The following is a 14,419-nucleotide window of genomic DNA, read 5'->3' as shown; positions in this document are numbered from 1 at the left end:
GTGTCACAATCTGGGATGAGTCCTGCTTCCTATTTTTAATATAAGTCCAAAACCGTTTAGGATTGGTACGCAGGATTGGTGATTCTCTGCCCGATGCAAGCGCAAAATCAACAACAACCAAAGGTGTAAAGCAGAGACCCAGGAAAATTAAGCAAATCAAGGGACAACAATCAATAACTGATGCATTAAGATCGCGATCGCCGTATCCAACTTCAAGTTTGGCTAGTGAAATAACATCTGCCTGGGACGAACATGACGGTCCACTGACGCCATCAAAGAAATCTAAACAGAACAATGAGGGCGAAACAAAGGGAAAGACCCCATAGGGGCTTGTCTTCCGGATTGATAAATGTAAAATAATTTTTCAAAAATATGTATCTACATTAAATACACTCTAAAAATTGCTTTAATAAAGATTCTGACATGATCAGGCGAGAAAAATAATGTTTTTAAAAAAGTACTACACCTATATACATAAACTCTTAAAGGGACGCAAGCTGACATCTTGGAAAAAATACCCCCTCCCACTTCAGCACCTATTTCTGGACTCTAAGGCATTAATTTATTTAGTTGCCACAGTTCTCTTCCCCACAGTGATGATTTTCCTAAATGTTGATGCGGTTGTCATTCGTGGACACGTGTTAAATCAACAGAAAACGGTTACAATTCTTCGACTTGGAGCTCATCTCGCTGAATCGACCTCAAAAGAACGGAAGTTGACTTTTGTATATGGAAAACTCAGAGGGTAATCGAAAGCAAATGGTAACACCAAAGGACTCCCAGCTTCGCGGAAAAAATATTTACCGACAAGAAAAGGACAGCAAAATCTGGTAAATACCGGCTAAAGTTTGGTTTCACAGGCTAAATTGTCAAGACTCATTTAATATATAAGTGATTTGTTACATAATTTACAGGACACTTGCTCTAAAAGTACGCTATAGGCTATACCACGATTATTGCCCTTGCGTCGTTACCATGCAACCTTGTCAACTTCCGTTCTTTTGAGGTCGATTCAGCGAGATGAGCTCCAAGTCGAAGCCGTTTTCTGTTGATTAAACGCGTGTCCACGAATGACAACCGCATCAACATTTAGGAAAATCATCACTGTAGGGAAGAGAACTGTGGCAACTAAATAAATTAATGCCTTAGAGTCCAGAAATAGGTGCTGAAGTGGGAGGGGGTATTTTTTCCAAGATGTCAGCTTGCGTCCCTTTAAGAGTTTATGTATTTAGGTGTAGTACTTTTTTTAAAACATTATTTTTCTCGCCTGATCATGTCAGAATCTTTATTAAAGCAATTTTTAGAGTGTATTTGATGTAGATACATATTTTTGAAAAATTATTTTACATTAATCAATCCGGAAGACAAGCCCCTATGAAAGACCCAGGCCTCGAGAAAGCGTACCCGACAAAGCAAGGTAAAACAGGACCTGAAGACACCACTAAAAGAATAAAAGGATGAGGTGATCAAGGCACCAAGGTCCAGGAAGAAGCTGCAGCTACGTAGCAATGTCATAGCATCTAGTGAAAGCGAAAACTCTGAAAATGAGGTAAAATGGGAAAAAACAACTGTTTTGGCAAATTGTAAAAAGGTTTATTTTATCAATCATAGCATTTCTTTGTTATGTCTATTGCAGAGTTTAATGCGAAGAATGAACTTGATTTAACTTGCATTATTAGGACAGGTTTGAATACAGTTTTTTGGTAAAATTTAAAGGAGTCAGGCATGGGGTAATCGTAATCGAGTAATCGTAATCGATTGTAATGATTACTTTTTTTTTTTCAAGTAATCGACAGTAATCTGTAATCGAAGAGATTTTCGATTACTTGTAATCGTAATTTAATCGATTACAGCTAAAATTTCCAATGTAATTATAATTACTTTTTTGATTACTTTCAATTACTTTATACATACACATACACATCTACTTTTTACATGAATGTTATTTTGTAGAGCCATTTCCAGTCAGTCACACATAAATATTACTACTGTATATACCATAGGGGCTTGTCTTCCGGATTGATAAATGTAAAATAATTTTTCAAAAATATGTATCTACATTAAATACACTCTAAAAATTGCTTTAATAAAGATTCTGACATGATCAGGCGAGAAAAATAATGTTTTAAAAAAAGTACTACACCTAAATACATAAACTCTTAAAGGGACGCAAGCTGACATCTTGGAAAAAATACCCCCTCCCACTTCAGCACCTATTTCTGGACTCTAAGGCATTAATTTATTTAGTTGCCACAGTTCTCTTCCCTACAGTGATGATTTTCCTAAATGTTGATGCGGTTGTCATTCGTGGACACGCGTTTAATCAACAGAAAACGGCTTCGACTTGGAGCTCATCTCGCTGAATCGACCTCAAAAGAACGGAAGTTGACAAGGTTGCATGGTAACGACGCAAGGGCAATAATCGTGGTATAGCCTATAGCGTGCTTTTAGAGCAAGTGTCCTGTAAATTATGTAACAAATCACTTATATATTAAATGAGTCTTGACAATTTAGCCTGTGAAACCAAACTTTAGCCGGTATTTACCAGATTTTACTGTCCTTTTCTTGTCGGTAAATATTTTTTCCGCGAAGCTGGGAGTCCTTTGGTGTTACCATTTGCTTTCGATTACCCTCTGAGTTTTCCATATACAAAAGTCAACTTCCGTTCTTTTGAGGTCGATTCAGCGAGATGAGCTCCAAGTCGAAGAATTGTAACCGTTTTCTGTTGATTTAACACGTGTCCACGAATGACAACCGCATCAACATTTAGGAAAATCATCACTGTGGGGAAGAGAACTGTGGCAACTAAATAAATTAATGCCTTAGAGTCCAGAAATAGGTGCTGAAGTGGGAGGGGGTATTTTTTCCAAGATGTCAGCTTGCGTCCCTTTAAGAGTTTATGTATATAGGTGTAGTACTTTTTTAAAAACATTATTTTTCTCGCCTGATCATGTCAGAATCTTTATTAAAGCAATTTTTAGAGTGTATTTAATGTAGATACATATTTTTGAAAAATTATTTTACATTTATCAATCCGGAAGACAAGCCCCTATGGTATATACAACCACCCAGTGATCTGTTTTGATTTCCTAACTTTTATGTATAATCTTGACTTAAATAATATTCACAATAAAATTTGCATTATAGCCGTACTGGTCTAGTCTTTACCTCAACTTGTTATTACCATATGTGATTAAATTAAATCTAGAATGTAAACAAAATGCCAATTAACACTGAAAGACGGTTGTCTTCTTTACAGAGTCCGAGAATAAGTTAACAACAAAGTCAGGTAGACCCTGTTTTGCTGCGAAAGACATTCTTCAGAGGAAAACCACATTCCATAACAAGTTGATCTCAATTGTCATGAAACACCATAAGGTAAAACTTGCACATAAGGTAAACTTGAACATAGGGTAAACTTGTAAAGCACAAAAAGGCTGGTTTAAAACATGCAGTGAGTGCAATCCAATAACATAGCTAAAATCTATGATTGTTAATGTGGGTGTTTATACATGTATGTGTGCTGTTAAACATGCAGAAAGTAAAAAAAAAATTAATGGTACACTTGGTGATTATTTCAGCCTACAACTACATTGCATTGTCGATACTGAGAGTAAATGCTTACCATAAATTCTAACAATTCATTAATTTGGATACATAGACATAAATATATCTTTAAACCAAGATGTAATGATTGTAGAGTAATCATACTTAAACAAAGAATAAGATTATGATTATTGAATCCTATGATTTTGCTCTGTTGATACATTTATATTTTAATACAGACAATATCATATAGTCTAAGAAAACATTCATAGATATATTCATGTTTCTAAAGATACAAAATTTACTGTTCTCATGATATCCCTTCTTTTTGGCAGAAATTTTTGTCCTCTCTATCTCGACCCCTTTCTGTCCCTGAAGACAAAATCACAAGGTGGCATCCAAAGTTTTCCCTGGACGAGGTTCCAGATATTCCTGTTGACAGCCTGCCAGAAGCTCCGTATGTGAAGAAGTACCAGTCAGCTCTAGACGTCCTGGAGGATAACAAAGCCAGGCTTCCAGACAGGGTAGGTCAAGTAATACAGGGGGCATTGATGATTAGACCAATTTGTCGATGGTTTTCAATTCAATTACTCTGAAGAGAAAGTATTAACCCTAAATTTAACAGATTATTCTTTTGTTGAAGTCAGATTCATGCTCTCTTGAATATGATAGCCTCAGGGAGTGTCTACTTTTACAAGTACGAGCCTCTGTAAAAATCCCTACACTATTAGTGTACATTTTTCAATGAAAGTACATGTTCACAGGGTATTAGTTTGAAATTTCTTTTACTTATTTGTGATTAAATGAAAGATACTAAATTTCTATAAATGTACTCAATAACAGACAGAAAAGCATGTGTGGGGAACACTGTAGTTTTACTGTAATTGTAAAATTTACTGTCATTTTCTTAATAGGTAAAGAAGGCCCTTAATTCAGTAGCCATGGAAAACACAAAAAAGGAGCCCAGTAACTCACCAGAGCCATCAGCAGCTAAGAATTTACCTCAGCTGCAGGGAATTCCTCAGTCCCTATTGGAGAAGGTAACTGATTAATAATACAGTTACAGGCCCTTTACAATAGGTCACTTCTATTGACGAATGAAAAAAAAAAAACTTTTTCAAGTTTCTATAAACAAACAGAATATGTCTGATCATACATTGCAAAGAAGTGGTTTTTAATTTGCAAACATTACATTTAATTACTAGAAATATGTCCATAGGACATGAATGCCCCGCCGAGGATATGTTAGTAAAGCAACATGAAAATTTGTATGTATATAAAATTTGATCAGAATATCCAATATAGTGATGCAACTGAATTGCTTGTTTGGAAAATATAGGTCAGATCCAGCATCCGAAGCAAGTCTGGTAGTGTCCATCCCTAGATGCATCATCCATGCAAGTTTGGTTCAGGTCAGGCTTATAGTTACTTGGGAATGAAAATATAGGTCAGATCCAGCATCCGAAGCAAGTCTGGTAGTGTCCATCCCTAGATGCATCATCCATGCAAGTTTGGTTCAGGTCGGGCTTATAGTTACTTGGGAATGAAAATATAGGTCAGATCCAGCATCCGAAGCAAGTCTGGTAGTGTCCATCCCCATATGCATCATCCATGCAAGTTTGGTTCAGGTCGGGCTTATAGTTACTTGGGAATGAAAATATAGGTCAGATCGTGTATCCGAAGCAAGTCTGGTAGTGTCCATCCCTAGATGCATCATCCATGCAAGTTTGGTTCAGGTCGGGCTTATAGTTACTTGGGAATGAAAATATAGGTCAGATCCAGCATCCAAAGCAAGTCTGGTAGCGTCCATCCCTAGATGCATCATCCATGCAAGTTTGGTTCAGGTCGGGCTTATAGTTACTTGGGAATGAAAATATAGGTCAGATCCAGCATCCGAAGCAAGTCTGGTAGTGTCCATCCCTAGATGCATCATCCATGCAAGTTTGGTTCAGAACGGGCTTATAGTTACTTGGGAATGAAAATATAGGTCAGATCCAGCATCCGAAGCAAGTCTGGTAGTGTGAATCCCTAGATGCATCATCCATGCAAGTTTGGTTCAGGTCGGGCTTATAGTTACTTGGGAATGAAAATATAGGTCAGATCCAGCATCCGAAGCAAGTCTGGTAGTGTCCATCCCTAGATGCATCATCCATGCAAGTTTGGTTCAGGTCGGGCTTATAGTTACTTGGGAATGAAAATATAGGTCAGATCCAGCATCCGAAGCAAGTCTGGTAGTGTCCATCCTTAGACGCATCACCCATGCAAGTTTGATCCAAGTAGGGCTTATAGTTCCTTAGGAATGCACCTGCTCCAAAAACTTAACCTGGTCACTCATCTGGAAAATGTAGGTCAGATCCAGCATCTGAAGCAAGTCTGGTAGTGTTCATCCCTAGATGCACCATCCGTGCAAGTTTGTATAAACATGTGAAGTTTGATAACACCATCTTGAATGGTATGTTTAAAACTGAGCTAAACAGTAATTTAAGAAAAGTGATGTCAAGGTCAAAGGCAAGGTCAAGGTCAAAAAATGTTGATGCAGTTGCATAGCTCTCATCAATATCTATCAGCATATGAAGTTTGATGAAAATATCTTGCATAGTTTCTGTGAAACTTAACTTTAAACAGAGCTAAACGCAAAGTGTGACGGAAGGACAGAAGGACGGAAGGACGGAAAGACGGAAGGACGGAAGACGGACATGACAAACACTATATGCCCCGGCCATATTCATGGCGGGGCATATAAAAAGTAATACTTTCTATACAAAAATGATTAAATTAAAAGTAATACTTTCTATTCAAAAAAATCATATTCGTTTCCTCACACCAAAACATCTAATAAATTTTGACACATAAAATTAAAGCTCATGGTTTCATTATCATTAAGTATAGAATTTTCATTTTGAAAGAAAAAAATCCTTTCAGTAGATAAGCCCAAGGAATATCTATGTGTTTGTTTTTTTAGATTCGAGCTCGAGAAGCAAAGTAGCAGGAAATTGCGATGATGCGTGACCCTGTGGAGGACAAAAGGTCACTGATGATCCAGCGTCTCCCTGAGATGATGAGAATCCTCAGGGCCCACTTTGTGACGGAAAAGAAACCAGCTCTTACAATGGAAAATATAGTACAGAAACTCACCGACAGCTACAAGACAACAAGAACCTGTAGAGTGGGTATAAAGACCCTGGTGATGAGTATTACAAACCCTGGTGATGGGTAAAACCCTGGTGATGGGTATGAAGACCCTGGTGATGGGTATACAGACCCTGGTGATGGGTATACAAACCCTGATGATGGGTATATAGACCTTGGTGGTGGGTATTTAGACCCTAGTGATGGGTATATAGACCCTGGTGATGGGTATACAGACCCTGGTGATGGGTATACAAACCCTGATGATGGGTATATAGACCTTGGTGGTGGGTATTTAGACCCTGGTGATGGGTATATACACCCTGGTGATGGGTATACAGACCCTGGTGATAGATAACATAGACCCTGGTGATGGGTATGAAGACCCTGGTGATGGGTATACAGACCCTGGTGATGGGTATATAGACCCTGGTGATGGGTATACAGACCCTGTTGATGGGTATACAGACCCTGGTGATGGGTATATAAACCCTGGTGATGGGTATATAAACCCTGGTGATGGGTATACAGACCCTGGTGATAGATAACATAGACCCTGGTGATGGGTATTTAGACCTTGGTGATGGGTATATACACCCTGGTGATGGGTATACAGACCCTGGTGATGGGTATATAGACCCTGGTGATGGGTATACAGACCCTGGTGATAGATAATATATGATGAATAGGAAATGAGAGTTCTGCATCATGAGGGACGAGGGACGGAATCGAGGGAAGGGGTGTATTTTTAGAAAGGGGAATTTCCGTGATCAATATACCTGTCATGCAATATCTATTTTTAGAAATGCTTTAAAATGTATTCCGTTAAATGAGTGGCTTCGATTTGTAGATGGAGTATTTATCTACCTGTCTAATCGTATTGTCTATGTACAAAAAAAATCTGCTATAGATAATTAAATGGGAAAAACCCAGTCTGTATCCTAAAAAGTATATATAAGAGACGTTCTCTATATCATTCTTAAGGTGCGGTCACACGATGCGACTTTTCATCAGATTTTCCATCCGATTTTTTCATCCGATTTGCTTTCGACTTAAATCTTACCGTGTGACCACCCAAGTCGTAAGTCGAAAGCAAAGTCTGAAAGTCGTTTGGAAATCGGATGGCCGTCAGATTTTCAATCGACTTTCTGAATAAAATCGTGACGTCACAATGACATTTCCCGCGATACGAAATTAAAAAAAAGTGTAAAATAATGACAGCTTTTAACTTTTTATATATAAATACATCTATGTAATGAAATAAAAAGAAAACTATATCCAAAAACATTATGTGGAAAAGAAAAATTACAAGTACATACATACAAAAGAATATCTTCAACAATAGTTTGCAAGCACGGAAATTCGTGTCTTTATTATGCATTTATGATTTATCACAAATATTTTTTCGCTTATATTTAAGAGCTGAATTTAATAGAAAACACTTCATTCAAATCGTGAATATTATCAAAAATGGGGTATTTTAAAAATTAGCATTCACTGTACATGTAACTGATTGATTAAAATTAAGATCTTTCACGCAATTTGTTATATCGCTGTTAATTACTACCAGTATCTACAAAAATATAGTAATTATTTAGTAGAAACCCCAAGCGACAACTTCATTCTGTACCTGGAATTCCGAATTCTAGAAAATTAAAGTTACAAGTTTTAAATAAATTAACGAATTATTTTTATATAAATCTTAAATAAGCTACTAATCTCTTGAGGGTGAACGCTTTAATTAAAACACGTGCGCATACAACGTATTACATGTACATTAAGTGATTAACTAAGTGATCGTATTATTTGTATAAGCGTCAGAACCTGGAGGGATTAGCCCCCCTCCCCCACTTTTTTTTTAGAAAGATAGACATAATATAGGCATTGAACATTTATACATTGAGATGTAGGTTTATAGGTTTACCCCCCCCCCCCACCCCTTAAAGACGCAAATTGCATTTTAGGTAAGAGGTGGGCCTAGTTTTTGTAAAAAAAAAAAGGCACTAAAAGAAGTTCGACCCCCCCCCCCCCCCTCCTAACGATATATGGTTTTCGTATTTGACCAATGGACACATATTTTTGCTTGTTGATCAAGTTTTGCTTGTAAGTTTGATTTTTTTTTTCTCTTTCACTTAGCCCGGTCCCCTTTCAATTTGCTTCCGATGTCAATGATTCGGGAGGGAAAGGGGAACTCCTATTTCTCTTACATATTTTTTCTACAATAATCAGCAGTAATTTCCTTAAAACATTTCAATAATCAGTTAATTTACATACTGAATTGTATGTGTGTATGGAATTTATACTTAAAAGAAAATATCATTTTTAATTATATAACAAAGAAAACAGTCTACAGGGGTATTCTTTAAGTAACTACAAAATAGTAATTTTGTTCCGTTTTATCAACTCTTGAATAGCGTCTTATAAACTCTTTCTCGCCTATTCGTTCATTCTTTTTTCACCAACGGTTAGTCTATCATACAAAGTTCATTTTTGTGATGCATATTATTTCACCTTTGTTGGTAGACCGAACTATAATATTGCAGGGTTTTTTTGCCGAAGTAGAAAGTAATAAACTTCGATTGATCATCTACATTTGGGGATCATTGACATGTATACCGTGTAACTACGTCAGCATCAACGTCACAATGGGGTAAAATGACGTAATATTAAACTGAGGGGATGTTTCCCCTTTCTATTAATCCAAACAGAAAAGAAACATGCCTCTGAACAGAAATATATGTACTCCTATCTAAAAAGTAATAAAAAGTACCTGTCCATTTCTTGCTGAAAATCGTTTGTAAATCGAACGTAAAATCGGATCGTGTGACCACCCGACCAATCGACTCCATTCGACTTACCTGAGCAAGTCGAATGAAAATCGGATGAAAAATCGTATCGTGTGACCGCACCTTTACAGTGTTTACAAAAATTATGGAGTGGAAAGAACATTTAAAATCTATTTACTTCGATTTGGAAAACTCCGTAAGCTATTCGGGTCCAACCAAGATTCATCGTTATCTCAAAAAAGAGGGAAAATATAAAGTTGGGTTGTCAGCCATAAAGCAATGGCTTCAAGACATCGATGCTTACAGTCTCCAGCGCCCGCAGAGGTACAAGTTTAAAACAAACAGAGTGATTTCTCAAGGAATAGACTTTCTTTGGGATGCAGATTTAGCAGATGTAAATTCTATTACCAAAGAAAATGACGACTTGAAATTTCTGCTTGTTACAATTGATGATTTTTCTCGATATGCTTGGGTTAGACCTTTGAAGAATAAGAAACATGAAAGTATAATCGATGCTCTGAAAGATATATTTGAAGAAGGTAGAATTCCTTCTGAACTTCGGACGGATAAAGGATCAGAGTGGATCAATAGATGGACCAAGCAGTATCTGAAGAGGAAAGACGTACAGCATTTCGCCACGCAAAATGTCACCCATGCTAATTATGCAGAGAGGTTTATCAGGACATTGAAAGTCATGATGTATCGCTACTTCACACATAATCGCACATACAGATACGTTGAAGTTTTACAAGACATCGTTCGAAATTATAACAACCGACCGCACAGATCCCTGAATGGTCTATCTCCAAGCGATGTGAACAAAACAAATGAAGATATCCTGTGGATGAAACTGTATGTGGATGTGTTGAAACCCACTGTGGTGCGAAAGAAAAATTATAAACCACATAAACGATTCAAATTTAAAGTGGGTGACTATGTTAGATTGTCGGGAATAAAACACACTTTCCAGAGAGACTACGAACAAAAATGGACCGAGGAAGTCTTTATTGTCAACAGAAAATTTTTACGTCAAGGAATACCTGTATACAAAGTCGTGGATTACAGCAAAGATCCTATTGACGGAACTTTCTATGAAGCGGAATTGCAGAGGGTTAACAAAACAAGAGACGACTTGTGGAAAATAGAGAAAGTACTAAAAAGACGCAAGCGCAGAGGTCAGACGGAAGTGTTGGTCAAATGGCAAGGATACCCCAGAAAATTTAATTCCTGGGTTAATGAGGATGAATTACAGGATATATAAGAGGCCAAATTGAAGTTTTGTTCATTCTATCCAAGACAATCATGCGGTCAACATCGTGCTCTGTTTGCCAGCGAGCATTTTCCAGGTTTGATAACATGAGGAGGCATGAACGTATCGCTCATGGAACAAACCAACCATATTCTCCGATCAATGAAGCGTATCCTCCTCTTCAGAAAGTACGTCCTCCTCCTCCTCATCAGGGATTGCCTCCTCCTCCTCAGGGATTGCCTCCTCCTCCTCAGGAATTGCCTCCTCCTCCTCCTCCTCCTCAGGAATTGCCTCCTCCTCCTCCTCAGGACTTACCTCATCCAGAAGAGACATCAGATTTTCAGAGGTTCAAATTCATCCATCCCTTCACGATGATTATCGCAGGACCAACTATGTCAGGGAAATCCACATGGATCAAGAAAGTATTAATTCACAAAGATCAACTCAAAAGCCCAGTAGCAGAGAAAATCTTATGGATTTATAAGCGATGGCAACCTCTATATGATAAACTAAAGTACTGGATTCCAGGTATAATATTTATTGAAGGCATTACAGAGGATATTAAATCAGATACAGTTATCAACCCCAGGAAAAGAACTCTATTGATCATTGACGACATGATGAAGGATGCAACTCAGGACAAGGAGATCTGTGAGTTGTTTACAGAGGGTGCACATCATCGCAACCTAAGCGTAATTTGTATCATGCAGAATTTATTCAACAAAGGAAAAGAAAATCGAACAATGAGTTTAAATAGTCAGTACATAGTTCTGTTTAAAAATCCGAGAGATCGACAACAGATCGGAGTTTTAGCTCGACAGATGTACCCTGGAAACGCCCAGAAGCTTCTAGACGTTTATGAAAAAGCAGTGTCAGTTCCCTACGGAGCCCTTGTGTTAGATTTAAAGCAAGGGACCCCAGAATCAAAGCGATTTCAGACGGATATATTCAAACCCTATATGAGAGCGCGAGAGAACTCAGGACATCATTTGACGGCAGAGCATCAAACAGAGAAGACGTCTCCAGGCGACTCATCTTACCACAAATTTCTAAACTCAGACTATCAAAGTGAGGAGATGGCTTACCAGAAACCAGTTCAGGATATTGATAATAACGATTTGTCGTATTATCAAAGAAAACTGATAGGATCTTCTGATAATCTGAAAACCTATCCTTGGCCATCGCAACTAAATACGAGAAATTTTGATGAGAAATACCCATCATGTGTCGATTGCGGAACCATGTACGCCAGCTCTTATGATTTACAGCGTCATGTTAAAAATGGATGTCCACTGGAAGATAATTCAGACGAAAACGATACCATGTCTGACGTCAGTGAAGAGGATGATGACAGCGGATTCTCTTCCCTCGTCAATGAAGTATGGGAGGAAAATCAATCTCAGTTTGACAAAAAATATGATCAGCTCATGGAAGAAAAATCCAACCTCTCCAAAACGGAAGCTCGAGAGGAAGTAAGTGAAATCATGTTACCCAAAGAAAGGAACTTGCTCCTTAAGAAGTATAAAAGAATTCTTCTAACTTTTGCGAAATTGAATCGAAGCAAGCTTCACCGCAACATCAACAAAGAAGTATCAACCCTCATGAAGAAAAAGGATATAGATCTGGAAAGGGCAGTTTCCCGTGTTCTAAATAAATATCGACAAGAATTTGATCAGCTGTTGGAGGCCGACGATAGCGTTTACCAGGACAATACTGAAGAAGAGTCTAGCGACGAGGAAATGGATGAATAATTTATACAAGTGATTTAACATTATGAAACAAGAAAACAAAGTCCATGTTTTAAGTTCAATTCTTTATTATCAAATTGACATGTTAAATGATGACAATGTTTTTACATATTATGTAACAAATTGAATCATACACAAAAATGTATATTAAAATCAATAAATCTGACAAAATAAGAATTGTCTTGTTATACTTGTATATACTTTTTACAGTATTCATAACCTTACGCATGAGTATCAAATGGTGTGATTTTGTAAGTATATGTTGGTAAACTTTTCCCGAGTACCATGAGATTTGGTGCCGAGCGAAGCGAGGGACCAAATCGAATGGAGAGGGAAAAGTTTAACAACATACTTAGTACATGCTTCACACGAGAAATTAAGCCCTTTGTGTCTCTGTCTATTTAATTACAAATCTTTGTGTGTTTCTTGTTATTTAATCAAGAAAACGATAGTTTGACCCTGACTGTTGTCATTTTGTACAGGCCCAGATGTGATAATTATACCCTTGGGGTAATATCTACCTGTCAGGTGACGGTCTACAGTGAGTAGTTTTCAAACACAATACAGGTTCACTTTAGTAGATTCAAAGAAAGTCATGTCATGCCTTTTTAGCTCACCTGAGCCGAAGGCTCAAGTGAGCTTTTCTGATCAAAATTTGTCCGTTGTCTGTCGTCGTCGTTGTCGTTGTCGTTGGCGTTGTCGTAAACTTTTCACATTATTATCTTCTTCTCAAGAACCACTGGGCTAATTTCAACCAAACTTGGCACAAAGTATCCTTGGGTGAAGGGGATTTAAATTTGTTCAAATGAAGGGCCACGCCTTTTTCTAAGGGGAGATAATCATGAATTTGTTAAAAATTAATGGCATTTTTAAAAAATCTTCTTCTCCAGAACCGCTGGGCCAGGAAAGATAAAACTCATGTGGAATCATCCTCAGGTAGTGTAGATTCAAGTTTGTTCAAATCATGACCCCCGGGGCAAGGGTTGGGCCAAAACGGCTGACCCTACTTTTATAGAGGAATATATAGGAAAAATCTTTAAAAATCTTCTTTTCAAGAACCATTGGGCCAGAAAAGAAGAAACTCATTTGGAATCATCCTCAGGTAGTGTAGATTCAAGTTTGTTCAAATAATGACCCCCGGGGCAAGGGTGGGGTCAAAATGGCCGACCCTAATTTTACATAGGAATATATAGGAAAAATCTTTAAAAATCTTCTTCTCCAGAACCACTGGACCAGGAAAGATAAAACTCATGTGGAATCATCCTCAGGTAGTGTAGATTCAAGTTTGTTTTAATCATGACCCCCTGGGCAAGGGTGGGGCCAAAAATGGTCGACCCAAGTTTTACATAGGAATATATAGGAAATATCTTTAAAAATCTTCTTTTCCAGAACCACTGGGCCAGGAAAGATAAAACTAATGTGGAATCATCCTCTGGTAATGTAGATTCAAGTTTGTTCAAATCATGACCCCCGGGGCAAGGGTGGGGCCAAAATGGCCGACCTAAGTTTTACATAGGAATATAAAGGTAATATCTTTAAAAATCTTCTTCTCAAGAACCACTGGGCCAGGAGAGTAAAATTCATGTGGAATCATCTTCAAGTAGTGTAGTAGCTAGCGCGCTTCATGAAATATGCCTACGTGACAAGTCTGTGTTATTCACACACCAATAATTCACAAAAAACATTCCTTATATTTACATTTTACCTGTTTGGAGGCAACTAAAATATACCCAATATTTGAATTTTTCGCTGTCCTATTTTTTGCATTTTACTAATGTCGCTGCAGTCTCATTGTGACGTCACGTTAACGCATGTTTCTCCGTGTATATTTCTACGCGTAAGTATACACGAAAATGTTTTTCAAATCAATTTCACAGTAAGCTTACTAGAAAAACATAGTGAATGTAAATATTCAAGTTTGTACAAATCTTGACCCCCGGGGCTAGGGTGGGGCCAAAATG

General features: G+C 37.6%; 2 protein-coding genes across 2 annotated transcripts; both read left to right on the top strand.

The window, feature by feature from the left end:
* The first annotated feature begins 1,374 nt into the window (after positions 1-1,374).
* Positions 1,375-6,763, top strand: LOC134229908 (DNA replication factor Cdt1-like). The gene is given in 5 exon segments (XM_062711693.1): positions 1,375-1,417; positions 3,260-3,378; positions 3,882-4,070; positions 4,461-4,586; positions 6,509-6,763. Coding segments are annotated over 5 exon segments (732 nt in total).
* A 2,843-nt stretch (positions 6,764-9,606) lies between these two features.
* On the top strand, positions 9,607-10,722 carry LOC134229907 (uncharacterized). The gene has a single exon (XM_062711692.1). It carries the CDS (start codon positions 9,607-9,609, stop codon positions 10,720-10,722), a length of 1,116 nt encoding a protein of 371 aa, XP_062567676.1.
* The last annotated feature ends 3,697 nt before the right edge of the window (positions 10,723-14,419 follow it).

The sequence above is a fragment of the Saccostrea cucullata genome, unplaced genomic scaffold (genome assembly GCF_032062105.1).
Source record: "Saccostrea cucullata isolate Sc308-1 unplaced genomic scaffold, CSIRO_AGI_Scuc_v1 ctg14277, whole genome shotgun sequence".
NCBI classification, from domain to species: Eukaryota; Metazoa; Mollusca; class Bivalvia; order Ostreida; family Ostreidae; genus Saccostrea; species Saccostrea cuccullata.
Note: the sequence above shows the minus strand (reverse complement) of the source record. Positions and strands in the feature narration are given on the sequence as shown.